At 40.9% G+C, this 17,057-nt stretch overlaps 1 protein-coding gene across 2 annotated transcripts; it reads left to right on the forward strand.

The window, feature by feature from the left end:
• Positions 1–6: 6 nt before the first annotated feature.
• elovl1b (ELOVL fatty acid elongase 1b) lies at positions 7–16,682 on the forward strand. Of its 2 annotated transcripts, none has more exons than XM_079221011.1 (8): positions 7–82; positions 12,650–12,752; positions 12,831–13,021; positions 13,208–13,288; positions 13,383–13,439; positions 13,525–13,630; positions 15,457–15,593; positions 15,826–16,682. In XM_079221011.1, exons 2-8 carry the CDS (start codon positions 12,683–12,685, stop codon positions 16,138–16,140), a joined length of 957 nt encoding a protein of 318 aa, XP_079077137.1. In that variant the 5' UTR covers positions 7–82; positions 12,650–12,682; the 3' UTR covers positions 16,141–16,682. The 2 variants fall into 2 exon arrangements, with proteins under 2 accessions (XP_079077137.1, XP_079077138.1); XM_079221012.1 differs by lacking the exon at positions 7–82 and adding an exon at positions 9,327–9,372.
• Positions 16,683–17,057: the final 375 nt, after the last annotated feature.

Raw genomic sequence — 17,057 nt, forward strand, 5'->3', positions numbered from 1 at the left:
GGAAGAGGAAGCAGTGGGCCAACTTCTCTCCGCCGCTGGGTTATCAGCCTGCTTTCGACAGCTTTCCGCCGCTTTATTTCAAGTGAGTACTTTCTAACACTGTTCGAACAGTTTTGACCGTTAGGACCGAGTTGTCTCGAGGGGTTTTTAGTTCATTTCAGGTGCGGGTATATATATATATATTTATATATATTGTTGGGGTGCGCGCGCTGCCAATTTCCGTAACGTCATTTCAAGGTCTTATTCATTCAGGTGGCTTTTTTTCTTTTTGGTGTAATTTGAATAGCTAAGACGCCGACTAAAACTCGTTTGTTTTGCTGTAATTTTTTGTAATTTTTTTTTTAAGCGAATTAAAGTTAGGCGCGAGTGTTTGTGCACAAAACGTGTGGTTGGAGATGGCATGTGGTCAACAATTAGCGTAGTTGTTTCGGGCTAGTAATGGTATTGTCCTGAATCTGACCCCTTCTCATCATTTGCACCTGTGCTGCTAACAAAAGAGCTCACTGACAGCCGGGACTCTCTTCTCACTTTGAAGGCAGATGGTTGTGTTGAACTGTCACCTTTTTTGTTTCATTGTAGCCAGCAAAACATGGTAATGTAAACGTGATAGCGAGAACACGTTGGCGTGTGTGTTATGTGTGTGTGTTCGCGTGTGGCTGTTTTAACAAGGTTATGAATCATACCACGTGTAGTTAAACTAGTCGAACCGAAGTGCAACACAAAACGTACCTGCTGGCCAAACGTTATAACTGTATGTAACGGTTTCCCTTTGAGCCGGAGTGGACTCTGCTACATTCATGTGTTTTACATCCTATTTCGAGCTCTTGGAAGCACAAGTTTGTGACACAAATGAAAAATGGGTCTTGTTTAATTTCCTCCAAGCACAATTTTTAAGATTTTTCTTTTAATGTCTTTGGTAGCTGAGTTTTGTGTATTTACTAGACTGCTATTAATGTGATTTGTACTGGGTCAGAGGTGATGAAACTATCTCACATACAGCACATGAGCTGCTTCTCAAATTATACATATTTACATAAATATATATATTTTTTTAAGATTGTAAGATTTAGTTTCAGTAAAATTTAAAAAAAAAAAAAAAAAAAGACTCATTTGATCAGCAGGAGGAAGGAGTTGAACTTTGGACCATATGATTCTGTATACATGATTTAAATATTGGCACTGTATCATAAAGATAATATTTTTGATAAGTACTCTGATTATTTTATCAGTTGACTTGATTGCTTTAAAACAATTAGTCATGTTCAGCGCCCTTCTGGGAGAAAGACAGAACCACTAACTACCACACCTCGTCTGTGCAATGCACAATGATGAAGAAATAGTACTGTGAGGCTACAATTGTAGGTTTTTACAGGTTTTTTTTTACAACTAACGCATGACATGTTAAGCTGACATTGTGCACATTGTCACATTTTGATGGAAACACATTTTCCACAATGCATCAGTCACCGTTTGCATATTGAGAACAATGCCTCGTGTTAGCTGGCACCTTTTTAATGATGGCCTCCAAAAGTAGGTTATGGATCACTAGCTCTGTGTAGACATGTAAACATTAACCGTAACCAACGGCTGTGGGATGGAGACAAAGGGGCTCAAGGTCAACCAGCCCAGGTGGACATGTGGTAGTAATGTAAACACGGTTGTGACTGCTATCAAGTGATAATCTTCTTGAGTCAACACTCTTATTGAAGGACACGCATTTAAGGTACGTTTCAGCCGTTGGAAATGACGTGGACTCTCTTCAAACCAATGTGGGTTTTTTTCACAAGAAAACCTTGCAGGCTGAGCTGTTTGTGTTTATGCAGCAGTTATACTTCAAACAGTGGACCAGTCTTCTCTTGTTGGTCACTGAGCAGCTGTAGTAAAGGGCTTTGCTATGTAGTGGAGAAATGTTAGTCATTGATAAGTGTCAGCTTATGACTCTGGCTGTCTACAAAGTCTCCTTCAGTCCTTCCCCTGGGGTATTTAAACACGTGTTAAGCTCAAGGTGGGGGCCCTTTCTTCATAAGCCTCTGGTAAACTTTAGAACAGTCTCTCTTTACTTTTGATCTGAATGTTGTCAGTTAACTTGGCCCATGTCAGCCTTGCATGGTGAATAATTTTAAAACCAGTCAGTTTGTGAGACTACGTTGAAGTTCAGATGTCTTTTAAAAATGTATATAAGTTTCTACTTCCTGTGGGCACAGAAACTAGACCTGACGTTCAGCATTTTATTTGGACAAATGTTACACTGGCAGCAAGGGTTCAGTTTAGATGTAGTAAAATGTTTTAGATCATGCATCACACACATAACCCAAAGACAATCTATGCACAAACTTAAGTATATACCAAATCAAACGATTCATAAAGTTGGGAACAGGAGAGGTGAGACTTGGGTGTTGGTTGTGCACCACTTCAGTGCAAAACTGGGGCTGAATATCTTAGCGCTGTAACATGGTTTAACTTGCTCTTGTCTAAACAGCGGGAGGATAAGAAGTGAAGTCAGTGTATAAAGCCAACGTAAGCACCGACCTTGTTATTGCCCTTCTAAATATGCCATGATGGCCTCAGAGTGGCTGTATGTGTTTTGACTAGCATGCCTGAAATGTGGCTACCAGCGAAGGTGTGTTTTTAGTTTCATCAGTGACTTTCTTTTTTTAAATCGTTTTCCAAATCTTGTCCTGTAATTATTACTCTGCCTCCTGGGTCATATTGTAATCATCGTTTAATATCTGCTGTTCTTCTCGCTGGTTTGTCTGCCCAGCCATGAGGGTCCTGGGACATAGGATTGTGTGTGTGTGTGTGTACAGATTGTAAAGCCATCTGAGGCAAATTTGTGATTTTGGGCAATACAAAATACATTGAATTGCATAATTAGATCTAACAGAAAGTGAAAGTGTTGTTAAAACAGCTGCATCATACTTTTTGGGAAAATTGAACCAGAGGTCAGATTGTAAATTTAAAAAAATGGCATGTTTGCATAACTGTTTATTGTGTTCTCTCTCTCTCTCTCTCTCTGCCTCTGTGCGTCATACTAGTCGTATCAGAACATTCCAGAACGCCATCAAATGGAGGTTCTTGTCATAGTAGAATCTTAGGTATTCATGGCATGAAGACTCATTCCAGTCGTGGTAAAGTCTTGCATAATCCCAACAGGGCCTGTTTTACACGTGCCACATCCATCAAGTCTGGGAGCCGTTTTGCTGACTAGTGTTTGCATGCTCTCCCATGAGAAAACCCACAAGGACACACCCTCGAGTGGGCAGGAAAAACCTTTCAATGAGTGGAAAAATTTACACAAGTAACACAAATGAGGGAATCGTTTTTGGCTCACAGAAGTGAAACAGCATTAGAATTGGACTGGGTATTGTTCTTGCTTGTTCTTGTTCTAAATACATACTAACTGTATGTAGTTTGACATGGGCGATCTGTAAAGTATAATTGCAGCCGAGTCTTTTAAGCAACATGCTTACACTCAACATTCCATATCTGGAGGTTGCTTCAGGAGAGACGCAGGTGTTATGACCCTCCTATGTAAATCCTGGTTAATTTCCCCCCTCAGATTTCTAAACTGGGAGGAAACTTTCCACAGGGCTCCAGTCAGAACTTGTCAATGTTTGCACAGTCTTACCTCCCAATATGTAGTTTGGTTTCTTTCAGTTTGGATCTCTTTTTTTTAAGGTTTGGCCATAGTTTCAGTCATCATTTAAACATTGTACTACCCCAAGTTCACAATCGAGCTCTCCATAAAGGCTACATCGCTAAAAAGAGAAGAAAGTAAGCAGTCATCATACAGGTTTAAAAAAAAACATAATGACTAACCAGTTGCTGCAATTTTGCTCATAACTCGGGTGGGATCCATAATTCTGCAGGTTGAACCTGTTCATATCAGTGTGTGTGGACACGTGCTGAAGGATGCCGGCATGCAAATTCCCTCTCCCTTATGTTTCCTGCACCTGCTGAGCTGGAGTAGTTATGGCCCAGCTGTAGCCAGATGCATTATTTTTTTCATGTTGCCCATCCGTTCCATTCTCATGAATGCAATATCTCAGGAACGCCTGGATGGAATTTCTTCAAATTTGGCACAAAGGTCAACCTGTCCTAGACTCAAGGTTGAAACGAGCCGACTTAAAGGTCACTCTGACCTCACAAACCAATTTTTTCACAAGTCAAGAATGTATATGGTAATTATGACAATTTCACGCAAATCTCTGATAAAACAACATTATAAAGTGATGACAAACTATAACATGACCGGTTGTTCGAAGGCGGTAATTCTAGTTTGTCCACAATCTGCCTTAGTTTGAGCCCATTCATTAGGATGAGATGTACTATTGTTGTTGGTGCAAAATTACAGACACCCGAGTCGTTGAGACCTGCAGAGGGTCAGAGAGGGGGAGAAGGAGGGAGGGAAGAGAATTAGACCAGTGTTTAACGGCAGGCCTTGTCTCAGTCTGTGTGCTCCCCCACCACACACACACACCCTCAGATAAACACAATGAGAGGGAGATGGTATAAACATGTCAGTGTCCAGACAAGTTTAGCAAGATTCCTGTGCTGGAGGGGTAAGAATTACTACAACTTGAGCCTTTAGTTACTTTAATAATAATAATTTGTATGGATACATTACACTCAATTTGTATATCCCCAGTATTCATTTTTGTCATCCAACAAATCTGTCATGCTCAAGATGGTTATGCAATCACATTGTTTAGATTTTGATAATGCAATGCCACCTATAATGCATATTATATTCCGGCGCAGCAAAAGACAAGGTTGCAGAACAAAGTTTATTACGTGACATTTCTTCTTAAAGAGAGGCAGCAATGTTTGCTGTAGTTTGAGGTAATCAAACGGTCCATTAAAAGTGAGGAGGCTGTTACTGGAGGGATTATTTTAATTTTAAATTCAGTGTTGGGTAAACTGTAACTAAGTTAAATGTGCTCATTTAATATGCTTTTGTTTCTGCTAAATGTGTAAAGTGTCTACGTTACCTCAACAAGGCTTAATTCCAATACTGGATGTTTGAGGCTGCTATACATGACCCTTCTTTTCTCTTTATTACACAAGCTTAAATTTGGTTACTGAAGAGCTGTGATAGATTTTACACAAATCTAATTTGTGATAATTTATTACAGCTGTAAAATTATCTCAACGAAGATGAAAATGGGAGCCGATATCTTTTTACAATTTTAACTGGAAAAATAACATAATTTATATCAAAACTAACTTAAATGTATGCAATTTATGTAAATGTCAGTAATTCCTGATAGATTTTTTTTTGTCTGTTGCTTTAGACACATTTGTAGATGTTGGATTAGGTTTTAATAAAATGCTTCAAGATGTCTTGTCTCTCCTCCTCCTCCTCTCTCCTGTACTTCTACTCTCCTCTTTCATCTCTCCTGTCCTCAATCTCACCTTTTTATCCACACTTTCCTGTCTCACTTATATTCCCTGTTGTCCAGTCTAATAATGGCATACATGAAGAATAGTACTTGATTAGGTAACCTACGTGAGTGAAATCAAACAGGTTAACTCCTGCTCAGCGTTTTCACATACAAGACTAATCTCAGCTTCGTGTCCATCATCACCTTTCTTTTTTCTACCAACCAGTTTATCAAACTCCTCTAAAAAAAAAATAAAGAATTGTTCTCCCCCAATATAACAATAATGACAGGAGTCATGCTTGGAGGACATTGGTGGAGATGATTGATATCCCTGATTGTTATTTACTGAAGTGGTTGTTGCTACTGTACATTACAAATAAGTTTAGTTTAGCTCATCAAATCATAGCAGAAAACCTCGCCTATAAGAACCCACAGCGTCTACACACATAGGCCTAAAGGTTTATTAGGCCTTAGCCTACGGTTACGTTCAATAATAAACTGTAAATTTGATCTTATATTTGCTTCTGAGTAAACAGTAAGAAGATTAAATTATTTGTTTACTTTAATCATTTATTTTTGCTCCACCCACATAATTAGTTCTGGGCCTGAACTGTTTCCAAGCAACACACAATACATTTCCCTGCACACCAGCTAGCTACTTTGCATAAGTCTGCACGTTTACTGCAGGCTTCTTGTATCATGTATATTTATCTGCAAGTTTACACTTTTTTGTGCAATCAGTGAAATGAGTCTGTTGGGAGTCGCTTTGATGCCGAGTGTGACTTTGGTGAGTTAAAACCATAGTTTCCTGCTGTGGTGACCCACATACGGACTGTGAGAGACATTCACCTAGGGGCTACTGTGCCTTTAAGAGCTGGTGGGGTTTCCGGGGTCGGGGTTGGTGTTGTTGTTTTTGGTTTCCGGGAAGCGTGGGGTTTTGCGCTGCCGCTATAGTACTGCACAAGTATTGTACATTTTATGTGGAGAAAGAGTAAACTATCTCGACTGCAACTACGCCTACTGTCTCGCTGTTTCTCAACTCTACACTGCCCTTGATGATTGTCTCCAGTAACCTTTTAGAACGCTTTTAGACCTGCAAGACAAAATAATTGTGTTTTGTGTTCTGAGACTTCTTATAAATCACAATCTTAGTCTCCCCTATGCCACGACCTCCCTCAGCTCAAGTTTTTGTCGAGCCGGTGCTCTCAGTCTGAGCTTGAACGTTTGTGTCCCGGCCTTATTGCTCATCTGTGACAGTTGATTTCCTCACAGGGGGAAATGGCGCTACACCAGAAGTTACCTGCTGCCTGTTCTTCTCTAGTTTTGGCTGATGTCGCGTGAGCACACCTGGAAGGTTTGCACTGAGGTGTCCAGGCTTCTTTTTTCCCTTTCGTCCTTTTGCGACGACCATTCACGATTTAATGCAAATATTGAAATTTGTATATCGTTGCGAATAACATTTTGTGACAATCTAAGATAGATCACGACTGTTAATGTAATTACTAGTTATTAGAGTGGAGTGATGGTATTCATAGTTAAACTGCTGTGCTCATGGAATGCCCCTTGTCCAATAAAATGACTCCGTCTGAACAGTGACACTATCTGGGGGTGTTTGCTTTATAATTCTCACACGTCCTCGACTCATGCATAAAATAGTTTCTTTTGTGTTTGGGGAGACTTTTACATACATTTGATACGGCTCTTTTTTAATCTCTGTTATATTGAGACACAGGTCTGTCAGACACACATGTTGACTGAGACAACCCGGGTCCCAGGTGACAGTTCTGCCTCTGGGGCCCCAGGAAGAACACACTAGCCCTTTTTGTTTTGTCTTAAGTGAGTTTGTCATCCCGCTGGCTGGATTGGAAAGCATGTTATTGCTTTTATGACACTGGTTTCCTTTGGCGGTTTGTACTCGTTTCAACTTGACATTCCCTCAATTTCCAGATTGTTGCTGGCGTTCAAGATTTTCTGCTAACTAGTTTAAAGGTCGTGAGCACAGGAACAGACCATAATGAAATAACCTTGCCAGTTCTGAGCCGAACCACTAATGACTTGAACAACCACGTCAGTCTTATCTTGCTTTTCAGAGCAGCGTCATTTCTTGACCAAGGATATGTTTCTTACATTGCATAACTTGACCTGAGACTTGTACCTTGACAGCAAAGTCAGACTCCTCACGCGGGTGTGTGACATGCTGGTGGAAATATCTGGCTCAGCGCTCAGCCGCACCGTTATAATGCAGCTGCCGTACACTTGTTCCTGCTTTTACACTTTCCAAGCCACCAGATCATCCATTGGGATTGTTTAATATTTGTATTAACCAATATCATCAATAGTTCAGGATTAAGTTTTTTTTTTTTTTTTTTTTCATTTGATTGAAAAGATGACATGGTGTTTGAAATGGCTCTGTCAGTGACTATAGCAGAGAAAGCTGATTTAATTGTATTGTCAGGTGTGTTTTGGTATTTGGAGGAGGGGCTAAAATGCACTGGAGTGCTGCCACCTCCCCTCCCCTCCCCCGCAGGCCCTGAGTGACCGAGTAAAACCAGCCCAGCCAATCCGACGCAGGGATAAGATCACCAGATTCCAGATGTTGAAAAGCCAAGTTCAACGAGTATTTATAAAAAAATGACATCATACAATATGCTTTTAATAGCAATTCCAGGGTTCTTATCAATGTTTGCATTTTACTTATAAGCTCAATTTTGAGCATGATTTGACCTTGTAGGGCTATATCCGTATTATTCTGCAATAGTGAAGGCTGCCTTGTTCATGTGACTTGATCTCTGAAACTCTTAATGTGTAGGCCTCTGTGTGTGGTTTCATCAGGCCACATTGATAACTTTATCTGCAGACAAAGGACTAAAATGATGTCTCAGCATTAAATAAAATTACTGTAATCACTATTGTTTGGTTCCTCTCTTTGGAACGAATGGGTGTGGCAGTGAGATTGGAGTAGGTGATTTATTATCCAAACCGTCTTACACAACACGCTCAGAGGAATTTGAAGCATTATCCTATGAGTCACATTTTACCCTTGCAGCAATCATTTTGGTCTTCCATTAGCCTCCCTCGCCAACCCTGAGCATACATCAAGCTTTTATGATGCTCCTACCTCAAATGTATTAATTGTTGACCCTCTACCATGAGTTTTACTCCTCGTAACTGCGTAGGAGGATATGAAGCAAGCATGCTGTGGGTCTGTGCCAAATATTAAGCCTACAAACGACAAAAGAAGTGCAGCTACTCCCGACTCGTTCCAAGCATTTTCTCCATGACATTATTGTCTCCCAGCGCAGAGTGGGACATGGAAGCTAGTTTTGCTGTATGGGTGTTGGCCGAGTCGAGAGCCAATGCAGGGTAACAATGGCCCCTTTCATGATAACAGAGTGTCCTCTGATTTCTCGCCCGCTGCCTGTGAATAATATTATCAGCCTACCCCTGAGCGAAAAAACCTACAGGGGGACTCCAGAGTCGTGTGTCGTGTGTTTCACTGGGTGGGGGTGGGTGGACCAGGGGACAACAAGGTGGGAGTGGGGCATCTCAGACTTGTTGAATTCAGGGCGGTGGTCACAAAGAAGCATCTTAAATCGGGCTGTGGGTTTCAAAAAGGCCCATCCCAATCTCACTCCAGTTGTAGTCCGCCTGGCGCTCGCTTGTGCTCGTCTCTCTGGCTCATCCTCCTCCCCTCCCTCTCCTTCTGTGAGCGAGTTATTCATCCACTGTGTGAGTCAGGGAGGGTGGGGATCTGGAAGACTGCTGTACCAGTCACAGTTTGTCAGTTTACACTCTCATTCCTTACTCCATCTCTCTCTCTCTCTCTCTGTGTGTGTCTGTGTCTCTCTCTCTCTCTCCCTGCTCTGCCGTTTTCTCTTCTTTCTGCTGCCGCCCCGTCCTTATAGTTTTGAGAGGCTTTGCCGTCCTGTGAAAGAAGAATCCACATTGGCTGTTAATGCGTTAAGCAGACAATTCTAGTCTAAACAAGGTAAGTAGCATATGGTTGCATAGAAGATGAACTAACTAACTAAACTCTGCTCACATGTTGAGCAGCTCAGGGTTGTTGTTGTTTGGGGACTTTTTTGTGTTCCTTTTGAGGTTATCAGGCTGTGATGGTTGAAATGTCATTTTTATTACGGATACTTTGCTGTGTGTAACGGTTCCTGTCTGCTCCCTTGTTGTTTTTTTAAACTTTGGTTTCATCATTAACTTCTACCTCATGAGTGTGAGCTCCCTTTTTCCATCCCTATGATTCATTGACATGGCTCTCATAGGAAATGTTCCCTCTCCCTTTTCTCCTTTTGTAGTTGTGAAGCAGCCACGTTGTTGTCATGGTAGTCTAAAAGAGTAGCATAAAGTGGACATACAAAAGGAGTAACGGTGGGTTTTTGTAGAACCGTTAAAACAAGTCATTCTATTTTCTTCACAAGAATGGACTTGTGTAGCTCAGGGCTGGACGTTTTTGACATTTCTCCTGAGAGGTGACAGAAGTCATTGCCTAAAGGTAGTGTGGGGCTTAAGTGGTCCTGTGTCCAGAGCTAAATCGCTTCACAGCGTCATGATAATAGTACAGCACTGTGTGGACCCTCTCACAGCTATGTGGAGGACGTTCCCGTCCTCTTGTGGAATAACTAGCAGTATTGTTGATTTGGCTGAACGGCACTGAATGTTCAACTGTTCACTTTCTGCTACTGGTTCCAATTCGTATGTGACACACAAGCCTCTAATGGGTGGAGATTAAAATCAGTTATGCACTCTCATTATGTTTGAGGTCACTGATGAGTAGATGCAGGAAATGGCGTAGAAGTGTCAGAGCAGAGATGTTCATTAACTGCTGTCGGCTGCTCTTGTAAAATGGTCTTTGCCAGTTGATGGCAAGATTTGTGGTTTCACTAAGCTGGGATGGAAGAGACTTAAAGATACAGAAATATTGTTTCCTTTTCAGTCTTAGTGTTCATGATCATAAGACTATCCTCCTGACTCGCACAATCGGTTCTACTGTGGTCTGTATTCTCAAAAACATCACTCTCAAGCGAGTCACACGTTTCATGTTCATACAGCAGTTTGAACATGAAAACTGGAGATTTATATGACTTGTATTAAAAAAAAAAAAAGAAGCAAATCCTACATATCTAATTGTAGGGTTTGTGTGTAATGCCACTGTGCACTGTTGCAGTGTCAACAACATCATTTGATTGAACTCAAAAGTGGCTTCTTGTTTTTTCTTTAATTTCTACAGACCTACACTCAACTATTTAAGGAATTACCAACCTTTGAGCTTGAAGAACTCAAATTCTAAGTCATGTGACGCGGTCAAACTGCCACCACTCAATTCACGGTGTTATCATAAATCAGCCATCATCACTAACCTGATTGTCATCTGCTCACTGTAACTGTTCAGCATCTTTCCTCAGAACAAGACTCTACCCAACAGACACGATGGTACACCACAGAGTTTTGCGTAAGCGTTTTCTGAAATGTCATGTATCTGATCTGCTGTACAACACCACCATTTCCGCTTTTGGGATAACGCAGCGGGGCTGCAAGAACACACAACTTCCTTTTTTTTTTTTTTTTTTAAGTTTTCACCATGTTGACAAAAGGAAGCTAAGTCAGAAGTGCAGCTTTTGCACGTTGTTCTGGAATGCTGAACTCAATCACCTAGAAGCTCAACGAGAAGATCGACCAGGAAGATACTGCTCTGCTGACGTCGCTTTGCGGTTAACAATTGAAATGCCCTGAGGTGAACAAACTGTACAAGGTCATCTGAAAAAGGAAGATTATCTTAATCTGTTTACACTGTAGATGTGTGCTGGTCAAATTCCGTTTCAACTTTGACACACAATGAATGCACAAAATATGAACCGAGGCAGATCAAGGGCTGTCGTATACAGCGCAGTATCTGTGGCCTTTTTAATTTGACATTTTTGCCGTTGTGCAAGTCCTTGAAGATGTAAGATAATGTGTTGTACATTCATTGCCTTAAAGCATTCAGGGAGTCAGTTGCAGACCTCGGAAACAAGTATATGCTGCAGTTTACAGAGCTGGTTTGACACCGAGTGATAACAAAGTTATCATTAAAATAATTGATTATGAAAGCAAGTTAACATCCTTAAACTTGGATCCGGCTCAGTGTTTGCAAAATGCAGAGGTGTAGTGTACACTGAGAATATCTTTATACTGTATCCCTTCATGTGGTTTACCTGAGCAGCACCTGTGTGAGCGCCACCTCCCACCTGTCTTTCATTTCACAACATGAAATTACCGGCTGTTGATGATATTGGTTTAAGGCGGGCTGCTCTTTAGGCCTTGGGCACTGAAAACTCCAGAGCATTGGAGATTGTACAACAATAGCGTGCTGAGAGAAGGGCCGCACCCTGCATGTCCTCTGCTTTGTGGAAACACTTTACCCTTTACACTTGATATGGTAAGCCTTTTGTCAACAGAAACATTTGCCGGTCAGAAAATCCTAGCAACATTCACGTGTGCGTATATCTGTGGTTGAACTGGTAAAAAAAAAAAACAGATGTTTGTTAAATGAACTTGGATGACAATGTCAGAGATCTGCAGTTTGTGTTTTTTTTGTTTGTTTTTTTTTGTGTTGGGTTCATTTGAGAAGAGCAGTTTGTCCGTAAGCAAGAGTCATGAAGTCAGGACACACAACCCGGCCAGTAGAGTGTCGCCCTACTGTGGGATGAGGGTTTCCCTCCCATCTCCTTGTAGCACCTCCTCCCTGATATCAGCCCATGTCTGATGAGCACCTGGTATTTTTGCAGGGTGTGTTTGTTTAGGTAGAGATGAGCTGCTGTGTCCCAATAATTGCATTTCAGTCCCGCTGAATCAGGAAATGCACCAAAATTACTCAAAACCAAATCCCAAATAAACTGATTATTTTTTTTTATTTTTGGTTAAAGAATTGATGTAATGCATTCATGAAAGGACACTATTTTCACTTTCTTTATTTCTTTGTCTCAGGAAATTTCACTGTCTAGGAAAAGTGAACCACTTTTTAAGGTTCTAAAACAATGGGGAATGATAATGGTACATTTTAGCAACTTTTACACGTACAAAAATAATTCGCATGGATTGAGAGGACGTCTCCGAGATGTGCACCCTTTTTTTATTTTTGGACATGAAAAGAAATGCCCAAAATATAGTTTTCTTGAATTAAGTGTTTTTGAATTACTGTCATGTGAGTGGTAGAGGGATTGCTGACATGTTTGGCCTATACAAGATAAAAGTAACTATGAGGTTTTTTTTTGCAGGTAATTTGGTCACAACAATTCAAGACTGCAAACATGCTTCGAGAGATCCAGGAGATTGGCTCGCATGCCATGGATATCTACAACTACCTCTTGGAAGGAATCGGTAGGTGACATAGCGAAACTAAATACAAAAGATCACTCAAGATTGATGTCTTCTAACGTATTTTTTTTCATTCTCTAGATCCACGACTGAAGGAATATCCACTGATGCAAAATCCTATTCCCATGTCTGCTATATTACTTTGTTACCTCTTGTTTGTAATGTACCTTGGGCCACGCATGATGGCCAATCGTAAGCCCTTCCAGCTTAAAGAAGCCATGATAGTCTACAACTTCACGCTTGTGGCCCTCTCGATAGTCATCGTCTACGAAGTAAGACACTGCTACTTAAAGTCACCAACATTTAAAAAGACATTTAAAGGCTATTTGTAAATTTCATATTCATACATGACTGGATAGTGGCTTCATTTGTGTAGTTTTGGTTGAATTTATATCTGCAAGGATCTTACTCTAGCAATAACCACAAACCAAGTAAATAAAATGTTCTTGTAATTTTAGTTCCTGATGTCTGGTTGGGCCACAACATATACCTGGCGATGCGACCCAATCGACATGTCGAACAGTCCTCAAGCACTTCGAGTGAGTCCCCTCCCTTATCTCAGTCGCTATGCAATTCTTGATTTTAATATAAAGGGAAATTATAATTTGACAAAGCCTTTTCCGTCCTCACTAGATGGTCCGAGTGGCCTGGCTGTTCTGGTTCTCCAAGATTATTGAGCTCATCGACACAGTGAGTTCAGTCTTTTACTTGCTTTGGTGTTTAGTTTTGGTCACCATAGCTTTGCTTTAACTGATCAATATCCTCCTTCGGTCAGGTCTTCTTCGTGTTGAGGAAAAAGCACAGCCAGGTGACCTTCCTACACATCTTCCACCACTCCTTCATGCCCTGGACCTGGTGGTGGGGAATTGTCTTTGCGCCTGGTGAGTACACATTCATTTGCCAAAGAGTTTGAAAATTGTTGGGAGAGGTTGTAGTGTTGATTTTTGTCCTGGAAACCAATCTTGTGGATGTTGACCTGTACAATCTGCAGTGTTGGGGGTAACGAGTTACAAAGTAACGGATTACAGTAACGTAATTACTTTTATAGGTAACGAAGTAGTGTAACGCGTTACACTCAAAATATTGGTAACTACACTTCTTTACTAGACCTCAGTATCGCGCGTTCCTACGTTACTCAAGACATTTTTACCAGTCCGAAAAGTTCTCTTTTAGCGGCGCGCGAGTCACACGACACTTCCTGATGAACAGTCTATCACAGGTACGTCCCAAGTCTCTAAACTGCATCCCCGTTTCCCTCAACCAAGCGTGGAGAGAAGACGCGAGGAAATATGTTTTAATAGACATGAGACGTCCTTTCCTCCGAAGCGTCACGTGAAGCGACGTAGGTTTCTGATGACTGTGACCGACTGACAGCGGATCACATCTGATCAGCTGTTAGTCGCTTTAACAGCTGTCGGAGGTTTGTCCGGAGAGTTTTTAGCGAACATTCCAATAAAAATGCACTTAAAATAGTTGATTTAATGGTGTTAAACTACTACTTACATTAATAAAGACACAGTTATCATGAGTGTCAGAGTGGAGATGTTTTCTCTGTCGTCTGTTACCGTTTAATAATCTGCATTGAGTATTTATATACTGTGATGTGTCCTGCTGACACGCGCAGGATCCATTTCTACTGGCGGAATGAGTCTGATTGTGACATCATTATAAAATAACCCACAATATAAATATAGTTTCTCTTCATTACGTGTTGTAAAAAGTGTTTCCTCTCTCCAGCTCTCTGATTTTAATGACATGCATACTACAAGTTATTGAGGGAAACAACAGATACAATCTTAGAAGACAGTAGTTTGTGGTTCAGACCTACAATGAACATATTTTAACCAGATTGTGAATAATTTAACAGATTTAATATATATATTGAGTTTAATCTCTGATCGTCTTCACTCTAGTATGAAACTCCAGCGATCAGTCCGCTCAGCTGCAGCGTTCAATCACCAAAAGTACCATTTATTTTTCTATCTTTCTTAAACCACTACAATGATTCCTATAACAAGCTGGTTTTGTTCTTAGGAGTCGGCCCCCGTTTGGTTTAGTGGGGTCTCATGTTTCCCAAAGCCTGTTTTTAATGTGTTATGCTGTTTGACCTGAATGTCCCCAACATACAGCCTCTTGTATCCTGTTGTTTGTGGATTTTAAAGTGAGGCATATTTCTTTGGTCAGACAGTGTGAACAGGGTTAATGTTCGTTCAAGTTAATGGCTGAGTTTTATATGCCATTTTGTTTTACATGTTTACAATACACTATGTGGAAAGGCTAAGAGATGCCCTTTATTGAACATTGAAAATAAAGTGATGAAAGGGCCATGATGTTTGTCCATGTATCTTTGCGGTTAATTTGGACATTTGCTTAAAAAATTGGAAAGTAAAGTAACTAGTAGTGAAGTTACTTTTCAAATGCAGTAACTAGTAAAGTAATCTAGTTGCAATTTTCAGAAGTAACTAGTTACTTTTTCTGAGTAACTACCCCAACACTGGCAATCTGCAACCCTGTCCTCCACTTTGCTTCTGCTCCTGTGTTTTAAATAAACCTTGCTTCTTGTATAGATCTGTTGAGGCATAAGAAAATTATTAACCAAGAGTCTCTGACCTTAGATAAATCAAGAATGTAGAGGCCGTAGAGCTTTTCCTCGGGTTCTTCAGCTATTTTAAGGTGGCTTAATGCTGTTTGTGGTTATTCCCCCCAGGTGGAATGGGATCTTTCCATGCCATGGTGAATTCCACCGTCCACATCATCATGTACTTCTACTACGGCCTTTCTGCTCTTGGACCACGCTTCCAGAAGTTTTTGTGGTGGAAGAAATATATGACTGCCATTCAGCTGGTAAGGAAACCCTGTACTCTGCAATTTTCTGAGTTGTTTGTTTCATCATCAATTTTTTATTTTAATCTAGCTACTTGTAGGCTTTGCTCAGCGTCTTAACTACTTTTAATTTTAATGTCTGGTACTCTGGTTCTTTTTAATTTAATGCCTCTGCTCCAAAAGGCTTCAAGACTAATTAATCTGCATTTATTTATAGTAAGTGCTCGGCTGACTACTGGTTTCTTCCCAACAGACCCAGTTTGTCCTGGTATCTCTCCACGCTACCCAGTATTACTTCATGGGCAGCTGCGACTACCAGTTCCCCATGATCCTCCACCTCATCTGGATGTACGGAACCTTCTTCTTCGTGCTCTTCTCCAACTTCTGGATCCAGGCGTACGTGAAGGGCAAGCGGTTGCCAATCCAGGACGTTAAGCAGTGTCGGAACGGCACAGCTGTCTTAACCAACGGCAAGCACCACGAGAACGGCATCGACCACGAAGCCAGCAACGGCTCCGCTCGCCAGGAGAACGGCAGCAGTCACGTGAGCAAGATGAAGAAGGCCTAAGATCCCTGGAAGGAAACGCCTAAGAAGTATGACCCAGTGACCCTGTTTTAAACTACTACGGATTCCAAAGATAGTTTTGGCTGTGTTTCTTTTCCTCTTATTAGTTTTAATTGCAACACATGGAGAAATGATGTGGTCAAAGATTTCCACAGTTGGGCTCCAAACTTGTGGTTGCTTTGTTTGTTTGTTTGTTTGTTCAACTCAAAACTTCTTTTTGAGTTGGGAAGCCATTTATGGAACATAAATGTATGAAGAGAAGAATGTTTTGACCAAAATATTATCTTCACTGATGTTGCAACAACCTCCTAGTTCAGTTCCACACTTGTGGCCTTTCACCCCACTTGCCTTCACTACTTCTGACCCCACATCGCACTGACCTCCCGCTCCTGACAGATAACTGTACAGTGTCTATCAAACTTGAAAATACTTTTTGTAAATAGTTTTACAACAAACAAAATGACTAATTTGTATTGGTTTAGACTTTCTAAATTTTGTTTTATTGTGTATTTTAAATTAAATGCCAATAAATTAAATTTTGAATTATCTTACACATTTTGTGCGTCTGTATTTTCCCTTGCAGAATAGGTGCTTACTCTGTGAGTCGCATGCTTGAAGGGTTTTAGTTCAAGTTGTCGGGGCTTTGGGGAAAGACTGCTGTGTTGCAACAATGACAAGTATTTGCATTGCTTGCTGAAGCCTCTTGTCTTGGCCATCTCAAGTATGTGGAGCCAGTAGGAGGTTAACAAGGGCCCCATTCTGCTTTGTCTGGAAAGAAAATCCATGGTTCTGAGGCAGAGAAAGAAATAATCCTGAAGACCGGATCCCACCCACCGTTATCAACCACGCGCGGGTTCATCAGGTTCAGATATGCCATCGTATTGGCGCTCAAAGAAAATGAGATCTTTACGTCCATTCAG

The sequence above is a fragment of the Taurulus bubalis genome (assembly GCF_910589615.1).
Source record: "Taurulus bubalis genome assembly, chromosome: 7".
Taxonomy (NCBI): Eukaryota; Metazoa; Chordata; class Actinopteri; order Perciformes; family Cottidae; genus Taurulus; species Taurulus bubalis.

Coding starts and splice junctions, on each gene's coding strand:
- elovl1b (XM_079221011.1), top strand. CDS start 12,683: ATGCTTCGAGAGATCCAGGAGATTGGCTCGCATGCCATGGATATCTAC. Junction 13,289..13,382: donor ACAGTCCTCAAGCACTTCGA/GTGAGTCCCCTC, acceptor CGTCCTCACTAG/ATGGTCCGAGTGGCCTGGCT. Junction 13,440..13,524: donor TTATTGAGCTCATCGACACA/GTGAGTTCAGTC, acceptor TCCTTCGGTCAG/GTCTTCTTCGTGTTGAGGAA.